At 36.2% G+C, this 24819-nt stretch overlaps 1 protein-coding gene across 1 annotated transcript in view; it reads right to left on the reverse strand.

The window, feature by feature from the left end:
• Nucleotides 1–24819, reverse strand: part of KCNK2 (potassium two pore domain channel subfamily K member 2) — a 68062-nt gene that overhangs the window by 8639 nt on the left and 34604 nt on the right. Inside the window, exons 3-5 of the mRNA XM_032216723.1 lie at nt 14294–14454; nt 11538–11724; nt 4103–4242 (exon numbers count right to left, since the gene is read on the reverse strand). Of these exons, the coding sequence (XP_032072614.1) occupies nt 4103–4242; nt 11538–11724; nt 14294–14454 (488 nt within the window). The remainder of the gene's footprint in view (nt 1–4102; nt 4243–11537; nt 11725–14293; nt 14455–24819) is intronic.

A 24819-nucleotide genomic window follows, 5' to 3' on the forward strand; every position in this document is an offset into this window, starting at 1 on the left:
CACTGCTTGTGATAATAAAAATGAAAGATATCAAAATAATGAAACACCATTTAAAAAAAAAATCAATCAATAAAACAAGTGGTAACCTCTTGCCACCAATCCAAAACCTCTACGCCAAAGACTACCCTAGATTAAAAAAAACCCACTTCTCCTGCCTAATAGAAGGATGACAAAAGAGAAGCTTGATCTCTCTTGACAGAAAGTTCCAAAGCCTAGAAAAAGTAATTGAGAATGTCTTGCATTGCCTCTGGATATATCTTTGATGGTGGTGATAATCAAATAAAAAGACCTTTTCAACATCTTAAAGTCTGAGCAGGCTGATAAGGAAGAATAACATTTTTTAATTTTAAGGCATATAGATGCTTTACAAATTATAATAGCATTTTTTTATTTTTTCAAAAGGAAGATAGGCAATGAATGGAGTCATTTAATTGCTGAACCAGTCAATAATTTGGCTAGGACATTCTGGACCCATTGAAATTTCTGAACAACTTTGAAAGATCCATATAAATCAATACTGCAATCCAAATGGAGTATGTGTCAGTATTTTTATTATAAGATTGAAAATGTCTTTCAGTTTTTCTTAAAATAGCCTACAAAACATATCAGTTGGCAAAATAGTACCTCGGGAGAGCATTTCTCTTATACAATTCAAGCATAGTACAATTATTGTCTAAGAATTACCTGCCGAAAGAGAGAGAGAGAGGGAGAGAGAAAGTGCGGGGAAGGAAGGAAGAGGGAGGGAGGAGGGAGGGAGAGAGAATGAGAGAGAGGAGGAGGAAGAAACTACTGTCAACCACTAACTCTATAATTATCATCTGGAATGGAAATCTCTTTCATAATTAATCAAAATACTGATTTGTGAGTTAGATTAATAGCAACTGTGATTTTACAATTGATATATGTACGTGTTCTTCCATAAATAAAGCAAAAACAAGCTGTGCACTTTACAGAAATAGCATGCTTGTTGAAATGACTTATTTCCATCTGTACAATTACATATTTTAGCTATTTATTCAAAAAACATTTAATACTATTTAACTATAACGCAATACTGATGTCTATCACATGCTCTCTATATCTAGAACTGTAGAAGATTCACTCAAATATTACCCAGGCTAGTATTTAAAATATATATAATTTACATGAATTAAAACTAGTGGCGGGCTTTCAGTTGAACCCATAGATCCATTCCTAGGCTAATTACTTCACAATATTACAAAATGAACTACAGAATGAAGTATATGGATTGCAAACAAAACTAGTTTTCACGGTAATGAAACATTCAAGTGCTTCTGATATTTAAACACACCCTAAATCATAAGCTTTGATAATTTTCCTATTCAATACATGCCAAGTAAGTGGTAACCAAAGATTTTGAGGAATTCATTTGCTATGTGAAACTCCCTGATCCGGAGGTATGAGCTCAGGGTACAGAGAAAATGATTTTGCCACTCATAGCACATTTTGCCAAGCCATTGTCTTGATCAAATTTTAAAGTTTTTGATTTTCACAGGTCAAGGACTTTACCTTTACAACTGTTTCTGAATATGTAATATTATTGCAGGGTGCAGAGCTCACTGATCAGTCCAGAGAGTTCCAAATGTGATCAAGGTATTTATACAGATTTTTTAAAAAATACTTTTACAGAAAAAGATGCTAGACCCCTCTCTCAGCATGATGAAAGCAGCAGATGAAAGCCAGATGATTGGTTTTTGGGCCAGTCATTCTGTCTCAATCTAGACCACCTCACAATGTTGTTGTGCAAAAAAATAGGAGGAACAGGTGTTGGACATGTTCGCTGCCTTGAGTTATTCATAAAAATACTAAAGGTGGGGTACAAATAAATAAAATAAACCCCTGTTCCTGATAGGGCCCAAAGTTTTATATTAGAAAGTATAGAAAATAGGTTTTTTTTTAAAAAAAACAGTGCACAATTTAATTCCCAGACTATGGGACCACACCAGGAAGGAAGATTTTAAAAAAAGAACAAATGAATGGAGATCATTGTGAGACTACATCCTTCACCAACAGTGCACAACTTGTCTGATGAACTACTAAAATAATGCATCTGTATTGAAGTAACATGTTCTATACAGAACAGAACTAATGCTCTCCCCACAGCTGCTTTGGAAGGGAAATATAGGAAAACCCCACATGACACCTCACCAGGGACAAGTTGATTAATGAGATGGCTTTATTATTTTTAACATTCCTTCATCTATTATTCCTTTTTTTTGTTTAATTTTTATACTTTTTAATGTATTTGCTAACAAATTTGTTAAATTTGTTGTATGCCATTTAGAGTCACTTGTTTGTGAGATGGGTGGCTGAATAAATCAGTTTAATAAACAAATAAATTGTCTCTGTAACTTGATGCTGTAGAAACCACAGCCCATATTCTTTTGTATTCTTTTGTCAGCTCTACTGGGACATTGATTATCCTCTTTTATTTAAATTTCTGGGGCACACTGATAACTTTTATTTACATTTGCTGTTAAGCAACCAAAATAAATTTATTTCTCTAAAAATATCAACATTTTGTAATATTATATACTTCACCCACAAATGGTTGCCAATGGTTATTGATGTTAGAGGATAATTTTGCTTTGTTTATTTTACAGAGTATAAAATGACCAAAAAAAGTTTATGTTCTTTTCTGTACAGCCACTCAGATTCACTTCTATCTGGATTCCACATGGGCAGTGTGTGATGATTGGGATATAACCTAGGGTTATTTTTGGCTGGTTGCTCTGAGTAAATGGTGCTCTCTAGGATACCCTCAGTTACCTGCTGGCAGGAACTTTGGATAGCTGGAGGGAAGTTGTTTCCTAGATCCAAGAGATTATTAATCGTTCCTTGACCAGGGGATGATACTGATATCCTTAAAAGAGGTCACAGCCTTCTTTAGTATCTGGTCTTTTTTTAAAAAATGAAGATGGTTCACAATCAACTACAAAGTACTCTAGACATAAGAATTATCTGGACTCATACTAGACATCATCGGTTGCTCTGACTGATGACTTTTGGCATGATGAGGTGTTATGTCTATTCTAGTCTTGTACAACTTCTCATAAATCTTGGTATCATCCTGACTGTCTGGAGAGTTAGACCATGGTAGAAATAGTTCTACTCCTATCTTGGTAGATAGCAATAGCACTTAAATACCTTTTTACGATGCTTTACAGCCCTAAGCAGTTTTACAGAGTAGCTTATTGCCCACAACAATTTGGGTTCTCATTTTACCCAACTTGGAAGGATGGATGGCTGAGTCAACCTTGAGCCTGGTGGGATTTGAACTGCCACATTGCAGGCAGCCAGCAGGCAGCAGAAGTAGCCTACAGTACTGCACTCTAACCACTGCACCACCATGGTTCCAGTTAGTAGTGATAGGGGAGGAGAAATACACAGTGGTTCTTCCTTTGTACTGTACTTCAGGAATCAATTTTCTCCCTCTCTATATATAAAGCCAAAGGGAGATGCCATTTAGCTATTTGAGATGATACCCAGATATACATCATGAACCCAGACTGCTCTGAGGATGCTGCCAAAGTGATATTTAAAGTGCTGGTGTTAATCCATAAAGCTTTTTATGGCTTGAGGCTCAGTTACCTTCAGGACCATATCTATGGAACAGTAGTCAATTACAATTGTGGCAAAAGAAATAGATGATTGTTCCTCACTTTTGCGGGATTGGAGGGAGGTCAGACAATTGGATGTATTGTTTTTCAGTGGCAGTGCCAGAATGATCTCTGGTTGAGGTTAGGTCCACACTTACCTTGGACACCTTTCAGAAGAAGTTGAACATCCAACCTTTCCAAATGCCATTTGGGTCATGATTCTCTTTGTTTGGGTTTTATGGATTTTCATTTTTTTAAACTTTGGTATTTTTGTTTATTCTACTGGTAAGCTACTCATTGTTTGTTGGATTGCAGTGAGGTAAAAAACTGAATCAATAATAATAATAATAAATACTGATACAAATAATACTGATGAAATATAAATATCCAATCTAGGCTATTTATGAGAATAGCAAGGGCAAAAGTCATTAAAATGTTACAGTATTAATAACATCTTTGCAAATTCCTTGGGAGATCCTTACCTCTTCCTTGGTCTTTTTGGATATAACTCTTAGCCAATCACCAATCATGCTCAAGACAGCAGCAAAATATGCAAGACCCACCAGAATCCAGAACCACACAACTGGTTTGTAAAAGTCAAAATATTCAATATCTGATCCCCCTAAAAAGAAATCAAATAAATATAGATTTGTATTGGATACCTGTTACCTGTTATTTATACTTATTTACTATTTATTAAAAGTTATTAACTTCACAGAACAACACAGGTAAGACTAAAGTCAACCCAATATTAAATTAACATAAAATTATATTCCAAGCAGTTTAGAACTTTAATACAATTTCAGTGGTAAAGATAACTTGTTCTTAAATCAAATAGGTTTTTGAACATAATACTAAACTGTGATTTGGTATACCATGAATGTGTGTTCTCCTTTTCAGAAGTATCTGCTTCTGCTTTGAAACTGAACATTTTCTCCATTAAATTGGTAAAGTCTTAGTCAGAAGAATCAGCCCAAATTACTTCTCCTTCTACAGTATGGGTCAACCTATGATCCTAACTCCTATTTTTAATGTTCACAGAAAACCAACCTCCTAAGTCATATTAACAGTCCATGTTCTTACCCATTTTCCCCTATCAACTTCATTCACACAACCACCTAGCAAACCAGCAATGCCAAAAACTAATGACACTGATAAAAGGAGAGCTGTGAATTTTCCCAATCCCTCCAATCAGCCAGCTCCAACTACCAGTTCTAGAAGCAACATAGGAACACAGCAACCTTCCTCTTTCCAAACCTTCCATTTTTATTTTACTTATGTACTTGTATTGACAAACTCCTCAAAGACTGGGAATTAACAGTAATTCTGCCAAATTTTAAGAAAGGAAGGAAGAGCTGCCAGAAAGTTATTAGCAAAACAAACTGGTTAACATAGTAAGATTTACAATAGGCCTTCAAACTAAAGGTTGATAGAGTTGTTTCTTGTGGAAATGATTCCCATTGATGAGAGAAGGGCTTTAGAGGGGAAAGACACAAAATATGCCAAAGGATTGTACTCAGCCATTAGTTTTAGACATATACAAGCCACTGCTTGTACTTTATGTTGCTTTTACTGATTTTATTTCTTGGGAGAAAACTAAAAGCTGTATCAATTAAATGTTGATTGCTTTTTCTTAGCTCTAAGAGCATGTGAATACTGTAGTTAGGGAAGGATGCAGTGGATAGTTTTCCTATCTAAATATTAAATATAGTCTACTAAAAGTAGAGTGAATAAAATTCCACGAATCATCAAATGATCAATGGACAGAGATACAATTAAGAGATAAAAGCAAGAAAAAGGATGGTATCATCATCATAATTTTATGATTTATGGATTTGAGGATTAAGAGAGTTAAAGAGGAAGGGAAAAGTGTTAAGATGGAAATTACTCAATAGAAAGAAGGATGGAAGACATATTTCTGGGTGTGCTTTCTTTTTTTACTTTCCTTTTTCTCATTTTTAATCTTTTTGTTTCAAATTTTTTCTTTTATATTTAATATTTTACTGTATTGAAAACTAATAAAATATTGAAGAAGAAGTATAAAATTATTGAAGACGAATAATTGAGACTCTGGAAAGAGTGCAGAGGAGAGCAACAAAGATGATTAGGGACCTGGAGGCTAAAACGTATGATGAATGGTTGCAGGAATTAGGTATGGCTAGTCCAGTGAAAAGAAGGACTAATGGCGATATAAAAGCAGTGGTCCAATATTTGAGAGGTTGCCACAAAGAAAATGGGGTCTACTTATTTCCCAAAGCACCAGAAGGCAATACAACAATGGATGGAAACTAATCAAGAAAAAAACTAACTAAGAAGAAATTTCCTAACACTGAGAACAGTTAACCAATGGAACAACTTACCTCCAGAAGCTGTGGATGCTCCATCACTGGAGGCTTTATAGAAGAGACTGGACAACTATTTGTCTGAAATGGTATAGGGCGTTGATGAAAAGACTTCTAAGGTTTCTTCCAACTCCCTGTGACCATCATCTTCATTCCATGGATCAGTGTTTCTCTACATTTACTTTAAGATGAGTGCATTTGAAGTCAAAGGCCACACATTTTAAAATTGCTCAGGTTGACAAACATTGCCTTAGATAAACAGAAAGCTATTTTATATGCTGCTCAGGACACAGAAAAGAATTCAGAAAGTACTGTCCTTCCACAGCACGGGAACCAGTTACATTCCAACTGTGATTAAACTTTCTATCATCATATTTGGCACAATATTTGGAACCTATAATAGGTATAACCCTGCTGTCTACTGAGTTGCTTGCTTACTGTGATAAATTATGGTAGAATTTCCTTAAATATAGTAGATAAGAATCCCATCTGCACTACAGACCATGGCATAAATAAGGTGACGGCAGGAGATAAATATTTTTGGGCCTGCAAGCACAACAGGCTTCCTGTTGTTTAGAGTATTCAACAATTCTGACCATGCATTGTATTGTAGGACTACAATAGCTAGCTGCTGAAATGCATGGTGTGACACAGCTCGAATGTGATCTGTACAAGATTTTTTGGGGGTAGGCAATGGAATATGATGTTGTGTGGAAGGGAGTACTATGAGTTGCCTGAAGAGGTGAGGTTGGTACCCTTGGTAACTCAGGCTTGTTACTAGAAGAAGGGACTGTGTGGTCATCCCTTTTTCCTGGTTTTCCTCAATTTCTGCAGCATAGAGGTGGAGCTTAACATCTGAGCCCTCTTAACATCTGAGGCCTCATCTAAGAAGGGGCCAAGAGAGCTCAGCTCCTGCATTGAACATAAATCATTTATTCTTCCAGCTCAGTGTCTTTTTCTCTGAAATTATTAAGGTTGAAAGAAGGAAGGTTTCTGTTTCTTCTTTAATAACAGAATAACAGAGTTGGAAGGGACCTTGGAGGTCTTCTAGTCCAACCCCCTGCTCAGGCAGGAAACCATATACCACTTCAGATAAGGATTATCCAACATCTTCTTAAAAATTTCCAGTGTTGGTGCATTCACAACTTCTGGAAGCAAGTCATTCCACTGATTAATTGTTCTAATTGTCAGGAAGTTTCTCCTTAATTCTAAATTGCTTCTCTCCTTGATTAGTTTCCATCCGTTTCTTGTCCTACCTTCAGATGATTTAGAGACAACGTTGACTCCCTCTTTAGTAATCATTTACTCTCGCTCTTTAGCATTCTAGTTTCCCACTAAACATTTTAGAAATTTAGTGTTTAATTCACAATGTACTCAAGTCTACTATGTTTTAAATTTATTGTAATTTGTTTATCTTTTTTCTTTCCTTGCATCCTGAAACTTTTGCTATCTAAGTAACACTAGCAAACTATTACTAAAATATAAAATTGATTATTTTCTGCATTGAATTTATGATTGATGCCTGTTTCTGCATATCCCTACTATGTCATCTAGTATTAAGCCACTGAGTCCAATGATTGAAGCACAAAATACAGGTACTCCTCAAATTATGACTGGTTGCTTAATGACTGTTCAGAGTTAAGATGGACCACTAAAAGGTACTCACAGTTCTAAGCCAGTTCCAAAGTTCTTATGGATTTTTCCTTATAGGTTTGCTTAATGACCACCGCAGAAAACGGTCTTAAGACTGAGTCTGTCCCATGATGATCCACTTTGCAATCACCATGACTGACAATCATAATGGGCAGTTTCCACTAATTTGTATTTGTATTTGTATTTATTTGTCTTGTATGCCGCCCACTCCTGAAGGACTCCGGGCAGCTCACAATAGATAAGGGAAGGGGGAAACTAGACAAAGACAACACTTTAAAAACAAAAACCGCAACATTCACAATTTCCGTGGGGCTGGATGTTTCACAAGCCCCCCGGCCTGCTGGAGCAGCCAGGACTTGGTGGCTTTGCGGAAGGCCGGGAGGGTAGTAAGGGTCCGGATCTCGACGGGGAGATCATTCCAGAGGGCTGGAGCTGCAACAGAGAAGGCTCTCCCCTGGGGGGGTCGCCAGCCGACATTGGCTGGCGGATGGAATCCAGAGGAGACCTAACCTATGAGATCTAATCGGTCTATGGGAGGTAATCGGCGGAGGCGGTCTCTCAGGTACCCAGGTCCGATGCCATGTAGGGCTTTATAGGTAGCGACCAGCACCTAAGGACATAAGACGAGGACTACCTGTATCTTTGGCATTTCATGGCAACATGAGATAAAAGCTTTCATGCATGTTTAATAGTACTTTCAATTACAAGTTAAGCAATTTCATTCATTCCAGTGAATTAGTGAAACTTCCTCTTAATATTCCAGGCCACTGCTCTAGTCCTCAGCCAGTGGGCAATCCGATTATCAGCACCAACATATTAAACCTAAGAAGTAGCCTACTGACTCTAATTATTGGTGTATTTAAATCTGGCAGGGCATAAATGCTGCAATAAATAAATAAATAAGGCAGAAGTATTATAAACAGAATGCATCAGACTTTCAAATAAGATCTTGGAAATGCAAACAAAACATTTAGTCTGCTACCAACAGTAGCCAAAGCCTGCTTGGCAACCTGATCCTATATTTAGAGGTGATTGTACTATTTTCTAGCCGGGCACCAGATTCAAAGATCAGTTAAATTAAACATTGATTTCCACTTCACACTTCTGTTCATCTAGGGAACAGAGACTGAAATTCAGAAACCTATCATAGAGATATGGTAGATAAAACTTTTTATTTGAGTTAATTCAGATTCGTATTTTCTTGTACTTTCTATCATCTGCCATAACTTGCTAGGTGGCTGGGGGGGTGGGGGGAAGAGGCATGTAGAGGGTAGAAATGAACCACAGGGAAGGGCTGACAGGGCTGACAGAAACCAGAGGTGTAAGAGCCAGCTTGTTCTATTCTTCAAGGCCGCAGAGGCTGGAAAAGGAATGTGAACTGCACCAAGTGGCTCTAAACATCTGAGCGGTTCCCAAAACACCTATAAGGCACACCATTGGATGAAGACAAACCAGTCAAGGGAGGAGGGCTTGGGAGAACAGGAAAATCTGTAACTCTTTGTGAGAGAACATTAATTCTAGCCTGCTTCTTCTGCAACCACTAATCCTTAGTAAAAGAGCTTATCACTTCAAATGGAATCGAGGGACTTTCTTTCCTAGGGACCTAGCTGGGGTCAGCCTGACACTTTCTCCCTTTATCCATGCATTGAATGTTTCTTTCTTCCATGAAAAGACAGGATATATACACCAGCAATCCAAGTTATAATTTATTTTTCTCTCACTCACACATTAAAAATTGCTGAGACTTTTGTCACTCTAATGTACTTAAAATGTTGCTGTTGTTTTTAATTACACAGAAGATTGAAGGCTAAATATTGTCTATTTTCTTCCTTTCTCTTTTTAAAGCACTTGGGAATTTGAAATACAGACTTGTGAGTTATTATTTTTACCTCAGTGGTATTGTCTAGATAATTCTGTCAGGTTCATGATAATTAATCTTTTCTAAGATAGAGCATTTCTTTTCTGGATAAGGTGAGCAACAGGAAGCAACCTGTTAGTTGGTTTAGAAGGGTGAAGAGACAGCAGGAAAGATCCCTGTCAATAACCTAGGCTAGAAATTAAGAACAGGTTTGTCCTGCCTGGAGATATGAGCAAGAAGAGGAGCAACCTCCCTTGCTGTGAGAAACCATCTCTAAGCATGTTGGACTCCAAGTCCCATCTTCTTCCATTTAGCCTGTCCTACCTTCTGTACTTAGGAACACATTCTTCTTGAATTCTATTTCCTTCCTTCTTTCCTTCTTCCCTCCCATCCATCCATCCATCCATCCATCCTTCTATTTCAAAGATGGCAAGGCACAGAAAACATTTAATAGCACAGATGCAGAGAATCTCTACTAATAACTGTGATTTTCTTTATAGTAACGAAAATTATAAAACAGTGAGAGCTACAGGACAAATCATTATATTAATGTATAATGATAGAGACTACTAATGTACTTGGTGTTCCAGTTTCAGTTAAGTGGCCTTTGGTACATACTGTTCTTACCATAAACATAACCAGGATATACATTTTAGTGCATAAAAATAAGACAAAAACGTTCTAGCTCTGAAAAAGACACGTTTTAAAGCAAGTCCATTTCCCTATAATACATATTAATGCATGAGTTCATAAGTCACTGAACTTTTAAAAATAGATATGGAACCCAGTGTATATCTGACACCTTTATACATAGGAAAAAGTAAAACATTTAGGCTAGAAAAAAATATGTTAGTGATGCCATTTTCATCTTACAAACTAAGCATCTATTATATCCAAATATGAATAAAATATAACAGCACACTATATCCATACATACAAATATTGGCTTTTATGATATATTCCATATATATATTAATGATAAGGCATGAATATCAGCCTGATTCTCAAGCTTATATCCTTTCTTTCTTTGCTGTAACTAGCTTATAGTGCAACAACATTCTCTTTTGCAAATTGATTGATTATGTGCCATCTTATATAATATGTAGTAGCAGCATGAAAATAAATCTGCATAAATAAGATAATTTCTGGAGGTAAGAATCATCAATTGAATACAGTAAGTAGGAAAACTGAAGAAGCAATGTAGATAGATCCATACTATGCATAGTATGGATCTATCTAAGCAGAGTGGTATTTACAAGTATTACACTACCATGCAGATGTGATACACTCTTATAAAACACAAATTTTATAGAGATCCTAATTTCTTCTCACATGAATATTTAACAGAATCAAGTAAAGCCATTTAGCTTAGTTTCCAGCTGCAAGAGAGGGCCCACGAACACCCATGAAATTTCATATTGAATGTAAAAACTACTATGAAATTTCAGTGTTGTTTCATGATATTTTGTGAAATTTCAGAATGTCAATGTCTCCTAGGAGATCTTGGGGATGAGACCAATGAAAACTCATAGGATTTAGGGATTTTTCAAGACATTGCTCATTTTTAATGTTTGGATATTGACCTGTATCATCATTCAGGCAATCTCATACAACAGCACCTAAAAACCTGATGGTACCTTATTTTACCATTTTAAAGTTAGTTAGTTAGTTAGTTAGTTAGTTAGTTAGTTAGTTAGTTACTTAGTTACTTAGTTACTTAGTTACTTAGTTACTTAGTTGGTTGGTTGAATGGGAAATCTAATTTTTCATGGGAAATGTTTGATAAAACACGAAGTAAACTTGAAGCAACTTTTATGGTTTGGGACACAAATAAATCTTTGAATGGAACAAATATGTTGCATTCAAAAGGTTTCTACTTCAGTTCCAACAGGGAGACCTAGAAGAAACACCAGTGTGGCATGTTGTAAAAAATACTGCTAGATCATTATTGATGGCTGGGCTTAGAGAAAGTGTCTTTTGCAACAATATACATTGAGAAGGCATTTATGTACATAATAAAGGTATATGATTTATTTTTCCATATAGAACTTTGTAAAATATTACCTGCAACATAATCACCAAATCCAATTGTTGTTAAGGTAATAACTACAAAATAAATTGCATCTAATGTATTCCAGCCTTCTATGTGCTTGAAAATGACTGCCGGAAGAGCAACAAACAGAACACAGCCAAACAGTATGAATATTATTGTTGATATTATGCGGATCTTTGTCTGACTCACATTCCATTTCTGTTATGGGAGAAAAGAATAAACACAGGGGATGGGAAAAGAGAAAGAAAAAGGGGAAAAAAGAATCCATTATTAGTAAAGTAATATTTTTCACCTATGTATATGTAGGTATGAATTTATAAAATGTATAAATCTTTCTACTAAAACCCAGGTGACACCGTCTGCAAAGTTTTAAATCAAAATAGATGGCTAAACAGTTCTAACAATATAATCAAAGGATGGCAGAATAGATTAAAGCCATTGCAAAATCACAAGGTTAAAAAAAGGTTTTTCAACATTTCTCTGTAAAGTATTTGTAGCAGATATACAGTTTATAGGAATATTTAATCACTATCAAAGCCACCAGGTATATATGGAATTGTTTATGATGGAAACGAAATAGATGGGTAGGTCTTCATACAAGCATTTATCATGAAATTTGTCTTCTCCCATGGATATTTATCTAGGAGAATGTAATCACTATCAATGGGATTCAATGCCAAGTAACTGTCCATGAAATTACAACCATGTGTAGTGAATAAATGGGAGCAGAGGGAAGCTAAATTTCAAATTTACTCTCATTCTTTTTCATGTATAGAAACTTCAGGATCTATCATGTCAACAAACTTCTGCAAATGCAGTAGGCAGGAAAGGGAAAGGGAAAGGAAAAAACAGTGTAAGGTGGATAGGTGATGTAAATAACATTTAAATGAATATTTATTTGGATGCATTTCACTACAAATTGTTTATAGCAAGAATAATCTACCTTTCTTCAATAGTTCCACCTGCAATAGCTATTCACAGCATGAAGCTAACCTACCACAGTTATAATTACCAAATTTTATATACAGTTATTCAAGAAAGGAAGGATTCTCCCAATAAAAAGTGGGAAATTCTCTTAAGAAGAAAATGATATCATAACAAAAATACCAAATTATATGTCATACAAAATGTTCATACTTTTTTCATGATGTCAAGTGTTGTATTGGTTACATAAAGTACTGTAAGGAAGGAACCTTGGAGGTCTACTAGTCCAACCGCCTACTCAAAGCAGATGACCTTATACTATCCTGGTCAAATCGCTGTCCAGTCTGTTTTTGAAAATCTCCCATGATGGAACATCCACAACTCCAGGAGGCACGTTATTCCATTAATTAACTGTTCTCCCTGTCAGAAAAAATTCTCCTTACTTCTAGGCTGCATCTCTAACAAGCGTCCATCAATTACTTGTTTTATTGAACTGTTGATAGTTTATTTAGGAAAATGTCATAAATTTGAAATAGGATATTAAATACAAATAAAAAAGCTGAAGGGGGTTTCTGCCTCTATTGGAAGACATGGAAAAGGGTTCTGTTCCTGTAAAATATAGGAACAGGACACTTTTTCAAATACAGCAAACATTTACCAAAAGATATTTTGAGGGAAATCCCATCAACTCTCTACCTGATTAAGAGAATCAAATTGTGCCCACAGTACAAAATTCTGTCTCATATATTTAAGCTACTTTCGTAACATACTTAGTATCTCTTAATATTATTATAGTTGATATAGGACCAATAATAATAGCACTTAGACTTACCGTATTTTTCAGAGTATAAGACTCACTGGAGTATAAGATTCACCAAGATTTTGAAGAGGCAATTTTTTAAAAAAAGGTTTTGTACTCTGAAGACCTCCCAAAAGCAGCCTGTTTTTCATGAAAATGGGCCCGGGGTTTGTTTGTTTTTTTTTTCAAAAAAAGAGGGCACGAATAGCCTTTAGGAGGCTTGTAGAGTGCTCCTGGGGATGGACCCCCCCAAAGAAATGAGCAAAAAAAGAGGCATGCATAGCCTTTAGGAGGCCACTGGCCCAACCTGATGATGACCGATGCCAGCCTTGCTAACATGAGGGCTGATGGGGTGGGAATAGGATCTGGGAGGAAGGGATGATGGAAAGGGTCTCCCATACATCCCTGGTTAGCTTCCAAAGTGGGACGACATAGGTCAAACTAGATGTTTAGACAAATGAATATAATTCGGGATCCTCAATTTGTTTGAAAAGTAGTTGAAAAGCTCCATTAAATTCAAGACTGGCGAGAATACTAGGCCTCTCTTTTTTCTTTTGGTCTAAATCGTATCTTTCTATTCCTATTATTATCATTTGTACAGATATGAACCCATAGTGTTGGCCTTGTTGGCTTAAATGTCTGTTTGGACCCATGAACACACAACTCCTAATCCTAAATAAGAAGGTGAAAGGTTGTTAAGTGAACAATCAAATGCTTCTTATCTTTTTTCATCAATGTTTTTAGCATTAATGTGGGCAAGGACTTAGATGGATAAGAAAGAGAACATGTGTTTGCATGCAACACTGAATTTATTTTAAAATTAAAGATAATTCAACATTCTATGGTGTATTTATAGGAAGAAATAATTTTTATCAATAGACCATTATATAAAGTTTACTTTATGCTAGACTTTTAATCCCAAATGCATGATCAAAATCAAATATCTATAAAATATTTTCAACGTTAACAGAACTTAATCATCTTTCAGAACAATATATTTGCGGAACAATCATATCATATCTGCAATGTATGTAGCATACTCACAACAAATGTGTCTTCTACTCTGGCGATCCCTTTCCCAAATATGGTCCCTAGTTGATCTCCAACTCCGGCCAACAGAAAACCAAAGAGTGGGATTCCCAGTAAGGCATAGATGATACAGAATATTTTTCCACCTTCTGTACGTGGTGAGATGTTCCCAAATCCTAAATTACAAACAACTTGAGCTGTTGATAAATCAGTTAAAGGCATTAAATTACACATCTAATTAGCACTGCAGATAAGGAAACTTTTAAAATGTTCCTTAGGAATACAGATCCCATTAATTAAAAGATTAATACAGAGATTCTATACTAATTGGATTGCTAAATTCATCTCAAATTGAACTGCATTGAGAATTCTTCAAAAAATCAATCAAATAATGGAAAGACTCTCTTCAAAATGCAATCTCTATAGAGATTTATTCAGAAATATATTTAATTTATTTCAAAGATAAAATTTTCTTATAAGTAATTTTCAGTATTATACTAAGTTCTCAGAGAGAGTTATTAAATAATGTGCAGCTACTGTATGAAAGGTTCTGGTACCACTAGCACACTATTTTAAATCCTCTTTTTCCACTGTCCACTTATAGTCACTGACTATAAAACTTACAACTTTAATTGCACATACCAATAGCACTTAGACTTATATACTGGCCCATCGGGCCTCACAGCACTCTCTAAGAGATTTACAGAGTCAGCATAATGCTCCCAACAATCTGGCCTCAGAAGGATGGAAGGATCGAAACCTCTGGCAGTCAAAAGAATTAGCCTAACCACTGTGCGACCATGGCTCTTCATGTAGACTGGGTGATTCAATCTTATATTCTATTTTCCTTCCCAAAATTGTTGTATAAATGATTGCATATAAATGTTATGACTTAAGATGCAAGCAAGATGTCAAGGTCAATAATGTAACTTTTCATATATTCTTGGTATCCTACAAGGTTCCTACTCTACCTAACTCATAAAGCATTTTAATTTTAAAAAGAACATTAAAGTAGCATGTTGCAAAGGCCTGTCTCAGACATATCCTGTATTTCCAACAATACTTCTCGCCTCCAGATAGATTTCAGAGGCATATTTAGAAAGTAAATTATTGGAACTTACATCCAATGGTTTGTATGCCTTCTGGGTCTAGGTCTTTTATCTGGCAACTATTTTGTGAGAGTGCTCACAATATATCTTCAAACTCCAAACATCCCCCAGTCCCCTAAACTTTAGGCAATCACAGAGCTTTTGGAACAAAATTATCATATATTATTTTAGTATTATGCTTACTTTTATATCGTCATTATCTTTTTAAATCAGGAATAGAAATAATCTATAATCCATTTCTTTTAGTTTAGCTTCGGCTGCTATATTGATCAAATCAATTAAATTGCCTTCATTATATCTGTTATTTTGCTTTCTCTAATTTGGTAAATGCTTTCTTTAATTTTGCAAACATGGTTTTGTGATTTGAACTTCTGTGAGTACCTATCCAGCATTTTCTGACTGAGCAGTTAGCCCTACTCAGTCAGCAAATGCTGGATAGGTGCTAAATGAAGTTCAATCCCGTTTTTTTGCTACACAGTATATACAGTCTGCTTAATTTGGTGCGGTCTATCTCATAAAGTTTGAAATTCTTTTAAATTGTTAGAAAATGGAATCTATTGTAAAAAATTGGATTTTTTTTTGTAGAAGTATATTAGTTTGTCTCCTGGTTCAACTCATAAACCAAGTCCAATTTTTTCCATTATTGTAGGAATAAGGAATAGGAATAAGTTTATTTATAGGTCGCCCTTTTCCCTGAGGGGACTCAGGGCGGCTAACAACTTATAAGGAGGGGGATACAAACAAGTAACATATAACATAACACATAATTAAAAAGTAAACAACATTCATTCAACATTCGGGTGGGGGCGGATCAAATCTTTACCCCCAGGCCTGGCAGGATAGCCAGTTCTTGAGGGCTGCGCGGAAGGTCTGAAGGGTGGTGAGGGTACGAATCTCCGCGGGGAGATCGTTCCAGAGGGTCGGAGCTGCCACTGAAAAGGCTCTCCTCCGCGTAGTAGCCAGCCGGCACTGGCTGGCAGATGGCACTCGGAGGAGGCCTAATCTATGAGATCTAATCGGTCTCGAGGAGGTAATCGGCAGGAGGCGGTCTCCCAAGTACCCAGATCCACTACCATGAAGGGCTTTATAGGTGGTAAGAAGCACCTTGAAGCGCACACGGAGATCAACAGGTAGCCAGCGCAGCTCACGGAGGATAGGTGTTATGTGGGTGAACCGAGGTGCACCCACAATCACTCTCGCGGCCGCATTCTGGACTAGCTGAAGTCGCCGGATGCTCTTCAAGGGCAGCCCCATGTAGAGCACGTTGCAGTATTCCAGCCTAGAGGTCACGAGGGCGCGAGTGACTGTTGTGAGTGCCTCCCGATTCAGGTAGGGCCGCAACTGGCGCACCAGGCGAACCTGGGTGAATGCCCCCCTGGTCACAGCCGACAGGTGGTGATCAAAGGTCAGCTGTGGGTCCAGGAGGACTCCCAAGTTGCGAACCCTGTCTGAGGGGTGTAAAATTTGGCCCCCCAGCCTGAGTGGTGGAACGCTAACCAAATTATTGGGAGGGAAACACAACAGCCACTCGGTCTTTTCCGGGTTGAGTACAAGCTTGTTAGCCCGCATCCAGTCTCTAACGGCCTCAAGACCCTGGTTCATCACGTCCACCGCTTCATTGAGTTGGCACGGGGCGGACAGATACAGCTGTGTATCGTCCGCATATTGTAAATGCTATTTTATTACCATACTTGGCCTTCAAAGTCCTATAATTGATATGATGTTTTTCTTTGTTTTTATGATGATACAGTGCTACAACTTTCCATGAAACTTCCACCTCCCCTTTATCTGAGATTGAAGCATAAACCAATTTGTAGACTGGCGTCACATGAGCTTGAAATTTTCTATCATTTTTAGTTGAATCCAAGCACTGAGTTTATTTTTTTAATTAACAATGATGATTATTCCATTTCTTTTCTAATGTTCTTGTCCACAATATATCTCATGCTTCTTCAATGTGAAGCAACCATTTCATTCTATTCTGACTGTTTCTGTTCTCACAACATCAGGTTTATCTTGGTTCACGATTCTGATATTCCTTATGCCAACTGTATGTATATTTTGACAACACTGAACCTTCCTTTTGCCTCTGGCCAAAGTAGTTCACTCAACACCTTCTGATCGTGGGAGCATATCTTCTAATATCATGCTGACATTGCCATGGTTCAGTTTTCTTGGCAGAATACTGAAGTGGACTTTTATTTTTTCTTATTTAGTGGATCCTATTTAGTCTGGCTCCTTCTCTATTATCTGCTACGATGGGTGGCTCTGCTGGAAATGCATCTTCCTAACCAAATAGCTGATGGCATAACTGGGATGCCCAATCTCCTTGACTACCACAAAGTAACAAACTATGAAGGAGTGCCTATTTGCATCTGAATATAGCCATTTCAATGGCTATATGATACAGGCTTTAAATGGGATATTGGGATCATTGCCCTCTGGTTTCATTAATAAGTAAGCTAAAAACAGCAATAGGAAAATGATTAGAATAACAATATGATGCAACATTAAAATAAACTAAAGGTTGGAAGTGGGACCAGTTACCTTGAGAGGTGATGGATTTTCCTTCAGGCTTGACAGCCACTTGTCTGAGATTTTATTTGCTTGTTTGTTAATTTTTTATTCTGCTCATCTCTCCTACAAGTTACTCTGAGCAATTTACAAGTTATAAAACAGGTAAAATAATTAAAATATTAAAAATTAAAAACTGAGAGGAGGAGCCAATGTTGCAACGATACGGACTTGCGGTCTCGATGCTCCAAGACTGCAGCCGCTACTTTTGCCGCTGGGTGGTCCAATTGGACCTAAACTGTCCTGAACAGATGGTGAACAGGAAGAATATGTCTTGCTGACCTCAGGGACATCGCAAAGTCCCTGATCGATGTAAGAGAAGTTCTTCAAGCCGGCAACAAAAAATCCAGCCAAGGCTGATGAAGTCGGGGCGGCTCCAAAATGGAAGGATACGGAAAGAGAAAGTGTTTCCAGTTGGTGAGGAACGTTTACTGTTTTAAAAAGAGACTGCCTATAAAAAACTTAAAATTAATTTAAATTGGAGAACAGAAGAATCAAGTGGCAGAATTATATTTGGAATGGTTTTGGACAGTGGTTATCTTACTTTTTAAATGCTATCTTCATGGATGGAATTTATGCAAGCTTTTTAAAACAAATTAATTAAGTTTTCTTCTTCTATTTTTTTTTATTATTCTCTGTAACCTATGGTCTAAAAATTTCCTGTTTCATTACTGTGGGTGTTCTTCTAACCCATTTAAAATTGGACTCGTTTTTCTAACTTGAAATACAAAAAAGATACAAAAGAAATAAGGAAATTTGCAACAATAACACAGCTACTCGGAGGCTGGGAGGTTTGTGTATTGGAAATGGAACACTTTTTTTTCTTCACTGATTGTTTTGGCTTGGCACTACAAGGTCTCATTGCTTGGTTATAGAGAGTGATAAGAAGGGAAGCATACAGATGTCCCTTTGAAGTATATCTTTAACCAGAGAAAAGTGAAAACAAACGTTTTTGTGAATCTCTGTTTAATTTTATTAACTTTCCAAGCTAAAGCAGCTGTGTTTGTTAGCTGGAGAGAATGGCACAATTTCAAAAGCAAACAGAAATTTTAAGCTTGCAAAAGATATTTTCAGAAATACAGAAATCATCAAATACATATGAGAGGATAGAGAAGAAGCTGGAAGACTTAGAGCATATAACAGCAAAATATGATGAAGAAGTTGAGGATGTTTATCAAATGCAAAATGTGGTGGTTAAAACTCAAAAAATCAAAGTGGAAAATGAATATAAAGAGATTAAATCTGCTGATATTTATGGTGATTGGTCTGAAAATGGAAAGAATGGAATACTGAAAGAGGAATTAAATGGAGAAGAAATTTATCCCAAAGGGCCAGATACAGAAGAAGAAAAAACCAAAGAATCTATGGATTTAAAGAGAGAAATTTTATTAGCAAAAGCATTGATAACACTACTGACAATCAAAGATAAACTGACTAAGGAAACAGAAAAAGGGCATCAAGATTACATGAGAGATCTTATAAGCAAGGAGTTGCTAAGAGGAGTCTATACAAAGTTGATCAAGGAGATGATTAGAGGACAGGCACCACAAATGGCAGAAGATATGAGACTGTTTTGCTATTGGAAAGATACAGGTTGATATATGGAAGAATATAATTTAAAACTAGTTAAATTTAGTGAAATTTATTGACAATAGATATAGTTTATAAATAATTGATAATGTTACTAATGTATACAATATGTAATGTTATGATGAGTATAATTGGATATGAATATTGAATGGTACCCATGTAAGGAAGATTAGCAATCCCTTTAGATTATACATAAAGGTTAATAAAAAAAGAACCAAGTTAGATACAGTTAAAGTTTTGATTATTAGGGGGGAAATGTTAAGATACAGGATATAGTCAAATAAAAGAGGGATAAGAATAACAACATAGGTAGGTAGGTAGGTAGGTAGGTAGGTAGGTAGGTAGGTAGGTAGGTAGGTAGATAGATAGATAGATAGATAGATAGATAGATAGATAGATAGATAGATAGATAGATAGATAGATAGATAGATAGATAGATATGGGTATAACATAAGGAAACTGGATGTAAACTTTAAACAGTGATTTGGAAAGGAGGATTAGAAAACTTTGTTATTAAATATTATGGATGTTTAGCTAGAATAGGACATAAGGATTTAGTGTTAGTGGAGGATTTTAGAAATAGTAATTGAAAGGCCAGTATGTGGTTATATATTAAATTTTGGTATATTTTATGATGAAGGACGCTTAAACAATTATAGTCAAATGAAAATGTAGATATGATGGTGGTTCACCAACAAATGCACGATAGACATATGCGCGCTGACAAAACTGCAACGGACAAATGAGCACCGTCAAATCGCTAATTGATTTTTGACAATAGCACGCTGACAAATGCGCGCCAACAAAATCACGTCATCAATAACCCTAACCCTAACCCTAACCCTTTATTGTGCTTGTCATCACGCTTTTGTTGGCGCGATTTTGACGTCACGAATTTGTGGGCGTGATTTTGACGTCGTGTTTTAGTCGGCGTTATTTTGTCAGCGTCAATATGTCTATTTGTTGGGTCACAGATGATGGTGACATGTATAAATATTTGAGTTAAAATACTTAAGTTAATATGAATTATGTTTGTTGACTGTGGAAGAGATGCACAAAAGTGTTTTTGTAACCAAATGATACACTTTCTGCAGCATGTAAAAAGGATGTTGTATTTGTTTTAAATTAAAAAAAATATTAAAATATATTTAAAAACTACACAGATTAAAATAGTATTACTAGAACTGAAACTAAGAGAGCTAAGAGATGGACCGGAGAGGGATGAGGTCTTCTTATCCCATCAGTCACCTTCAGCAATGAGTGGCCTCCACGGGACCCCAGGTCAACCAGCAAAGCCAGATGTTAATACCCATCTGGAGGATCAAAGGAGAGAAGGCAGCTCTCACTTTCTGGTAATAGAATGTTCCATGGGGATGGGGTCACATCACTTCTCCTTGACCCCACCTTCTTCAGTTCCTTAGCAGAGGACATACGTAGGAAGCTTATGCCAATGTACCAATGTGCCATTGTGGAGAGACAGCACCTCAAACACCCTGGATCCATGCCATGTAGGGCTTTAAAGGTAACAATCAATACTTTGAATTGGATCCCGAAGCAAACTGGTAAACAATGCAGCTTGCATAGTAATAGTGTTATATGTGTAATCCTAGGAGCTCCCAGGACTGAGCATGCTGCTGCATTCTGCACCAACTGCAGCTTACAAATACTCTTCAAGGGTAGCTTCATGTAGAGTGTGTTGCAGGAATCCAGCTAAGAAATGACTAGGTCATGAGTGAATATCCATTGGGTCTCAGGATCCAGGTAAGGGCACAATTGCTGCACATCACAAAGTTGCACCAAATCCTTTCTAGTCACAAGTGCCCCTTGCTCTTTGAGCAGGAATCATGAGTCCAGAAGGTCCTATGGAAGAGACACTTTTCTTTAGACCTTGAACTAAAAAGGACATTTAACTTAATAGCCTAAATGGCCACTTTCAACTCCATAGTATTATTATTTTATGAAACCATGAAATAAAGAAGTAGGTTAAAAACTGAAAAGGTAATATTTAAGAAAACTAGTATAACTAATGAACATGAAACCAGCATTGATGAATATGAAAAAGCTTAAAACATTTGCATATTAATTCAATAAATAAATAAATAGCATATTCCGTGGCAATTTTTATTTGGCAGAGAATATTATCATATAATGATCTACTTTTAATTCAACTTGTTATTCAACAGGTTTTCTTTCATTATGATTTGTACTGTTTCAGAATAATCTATGTATCAGCTCACAGGAAACCTTTTTTTTTTTTTTTGGCATTGAACATTCCTAATAAACAGCATTCGTTTGCCACTGGGTTTTGGAAGAACATCCAGGAATTGATCTGCAGAAATTGTTCATTTTCCTTATTGCATATAATTGGCTCATTTTCAATGTACATATTATTTAATTTTCCACAACTGGACCTAGTCTGATATCAAGGGGAGGGGCAGAAACTGGTGTCAACAGCTCTCATATAGCAAAAGTATAGATTTCCTAGAAATCAGGATTAACATTATTTCCTAGAATTGCAACCTGAAGTGAGCAGCAGTGATCCTTTGTCAGTCTTTTCAAGCAAAGGACTTTTTTTTTGGTTGCATAACATGTAAAATGTGCTTAAATGAAAAGGAATACAGTCAAATCTAACCTTAATTTTTATTTTAAACAAAATGAAATGTTTTAAGTATTTCAAATTTTTATATTCTGGCTCTTTATTTATCTAGCTCAAACATTAGAGCAGGGGTGTCAAACATGATTTCATTGAGGGCCGCATCAGGGTTGTGTTTGATCTCAGAGGGCCAGGAGGCGATGGAGCGTGGCCGGTGTGGGCGTGGCCATGGTGGCCATGTGACAAAGGCTCAAGATGCATTTTCCCCCTTTGCGTTCAAAACAGCTATTCCAGACAAAGGAAGATTTACTTTCTGGCACAAATAGTCTCAATTCCATAATATAGAAATTAAAGATATCCCAGTTGCTATGGGGCTTGAATTTTTTGTTATAGAAGCAGAGCATAAATGAACTGACAATTTCTCCAGATGTCTCTAAAACCTGTCTGTCCAACAGCTTATCAATCTTTGTTACTATCTCTGACAAAGCCCTAGAGGAGGACTTACTATTGGTAATAATTTACAGCATGTTATAAGTATATTATGTCCACAGTATTTTGCTGGTCTACTAATTTAGTCATTATTTATTAATGGCTGGAGTAGAATGACATTTCTGGGGGGGGGGAGTGGGCAACTGGTTATTTGTGAAAAGTTCTACTAACTCAACTTTAGAAACAGCAAAATCTTTGTATTTCTGTAAATCTCAGGAGATGAAATAAATGGTTATATATTTAAAACGCAAGTATCCTTCAGATAATGCAAAATAAATCACATTTTTTAAAAAACATGTATTGTTTCTAATATATAACTTTATATTAATTTATGCTCCAATAATATTTTTTTTAAACTAGATATTTTAAGGGTGTTATGATTTGTCAGGACCAGCTCTAGATTTTCTTCTTATTTACTTCCATCATAATCTACTTTAATCAATCCAGATACAGAAAAATATAATATATAGAATTTACATTTCCTAAATATAGTAATCTGCTGGCCATATGATCACATTTAAAGGATATGGATCGCAGCATATGATAATCAGAAATATTTGGTTGTCAGAAACAAACTGCTCTGCCACCAAAATCTTATTTTTTTTATGTACTGCAATACAATTGATTTTTTTTCTGGTTATAAGAAGAACATAGCTTTGTCCAAAAGTCAAGGACAATTTTTTCATTAAGGAAACAGGGACTTAATACTTCCTGTAAATCATTAAAGCACAGGAAAATTAGACAAAGAGCAACAGTAATGGACGACAGTAATAGTAAATTTTAATGACTTTTAAATGGCATCAATGTGTAAAGAAGAAGAGGGCAAGAAAATAAATGTTACATGGCATGATGCCAATCCTTAAAAGGAAGTTTAGTTATGAACGTGGCATTTTATTACTCTGTTTAACTCCCTAACTCTGTTTTATTCTTTAACAAGTAGAAAATAAGTTGAAATCTGTCACTTTAACATGCTTTTTATTCTACAGCAGGGGTACCAAACTCGCGATGACACATTGTCATCACATGATGTATCGCAACTTTTTTCCCCTTCACTGAACCTGGGGTGGGCGTGGCCAGCGTTTGACATCCCTGTTCTACAGCATGAAAGCTGAAATCATTCTCACATCAAATCAATTTTGCAATATCATCCCAATTATCAATGCAATGAGACTTAAAAGAATATGTTCACCCACAAACAATAAAAGAGAAACATAGCAGAAAATAGGGTTCGGAAGCACTTTGGATGTAAAGGCAAAAAGAGCACATGGGGAAATATAAGAATATTCTAGAAAAGCTCTCTGTACTTCTTAAGAGCAGCTTCATCCTGCCACTCAATCCTGAAAAAGATGTGGGTCAAATCACCCATTAAAGCTGGTGGGAGGAAAAATGAAATTCAAGAAAATGTGAACACTGTTTCTCTATATAGGGATTGTTCTTGAATAATAGTAATTGTTGCATTTGCTCTTCTGTGGCTGATCTACAGTTTCGGCATTTCTTGTGGATCTGTGTTTCTCAACCTCAGCAAGTTTAAGATGTTTGGACTTCAACTCCCAGCCTGCTGGGTGGGAAATTCTGAGAGCTGAAGTCCATACATTTAAAACTTACTGCAATTGAGATGTACTGGTTTAAATGGTTTGTTCCTGTCTATGAAATAAAGCCTGACACTTACTTGAAAATTGTTTGCTCAAGTTTTTATTTTTTCCTTGTTTCTTTGTAGGTTGATGTGGAAATTAAACGTTCCTAAGTATTTACTGGTATTATTGTGATTATGAATATTATCCGCCTAAGCTTTTATAGTTATCTGACAATACACTTGCAGAACAATTCATCTTCACATGAACCATATTTGGTCAATCATAAATCTAATAAGCCACCCAAGGATGTCACATTCCAAAGTAGCTAACATCCCGGAGTAGAAATGTCAATGTATCATTGATATTCTCAATGGCCAGGACGACCATGGTTCAAAGAAGAATCAAGTATTTGAGATTGAGAGGTGAGGAACAGAGCTCTCTTATTTAAATAGCTGGCATATAGCAACTTTTCTAAGATTATTCAAGTGCAATTAAACTGCCCACTGTGGATTGACAGTACTTTTGATGTACCACAAGAAGTCAGAACTATTTATTTTTCTCCTGTCTTGCACTAATTTAAGATTCTTGTATGGTGTATGCAGAATCCAAACT

Source organism: Thamnophis elegans, chromosome 4, assembly GCF_009769535.1.
Source record: "Thamnophis elegans isolate rThaEle1 chromosome 4, rThaEle1.pri, whole genome shotgun sequence".
Taxonomy (NCBI): Eukaryota; Metazoa; Chordata; class Lepidosauria; order Squamata; family Colubridae; genus Thamnophis; species Thamnophis elegans.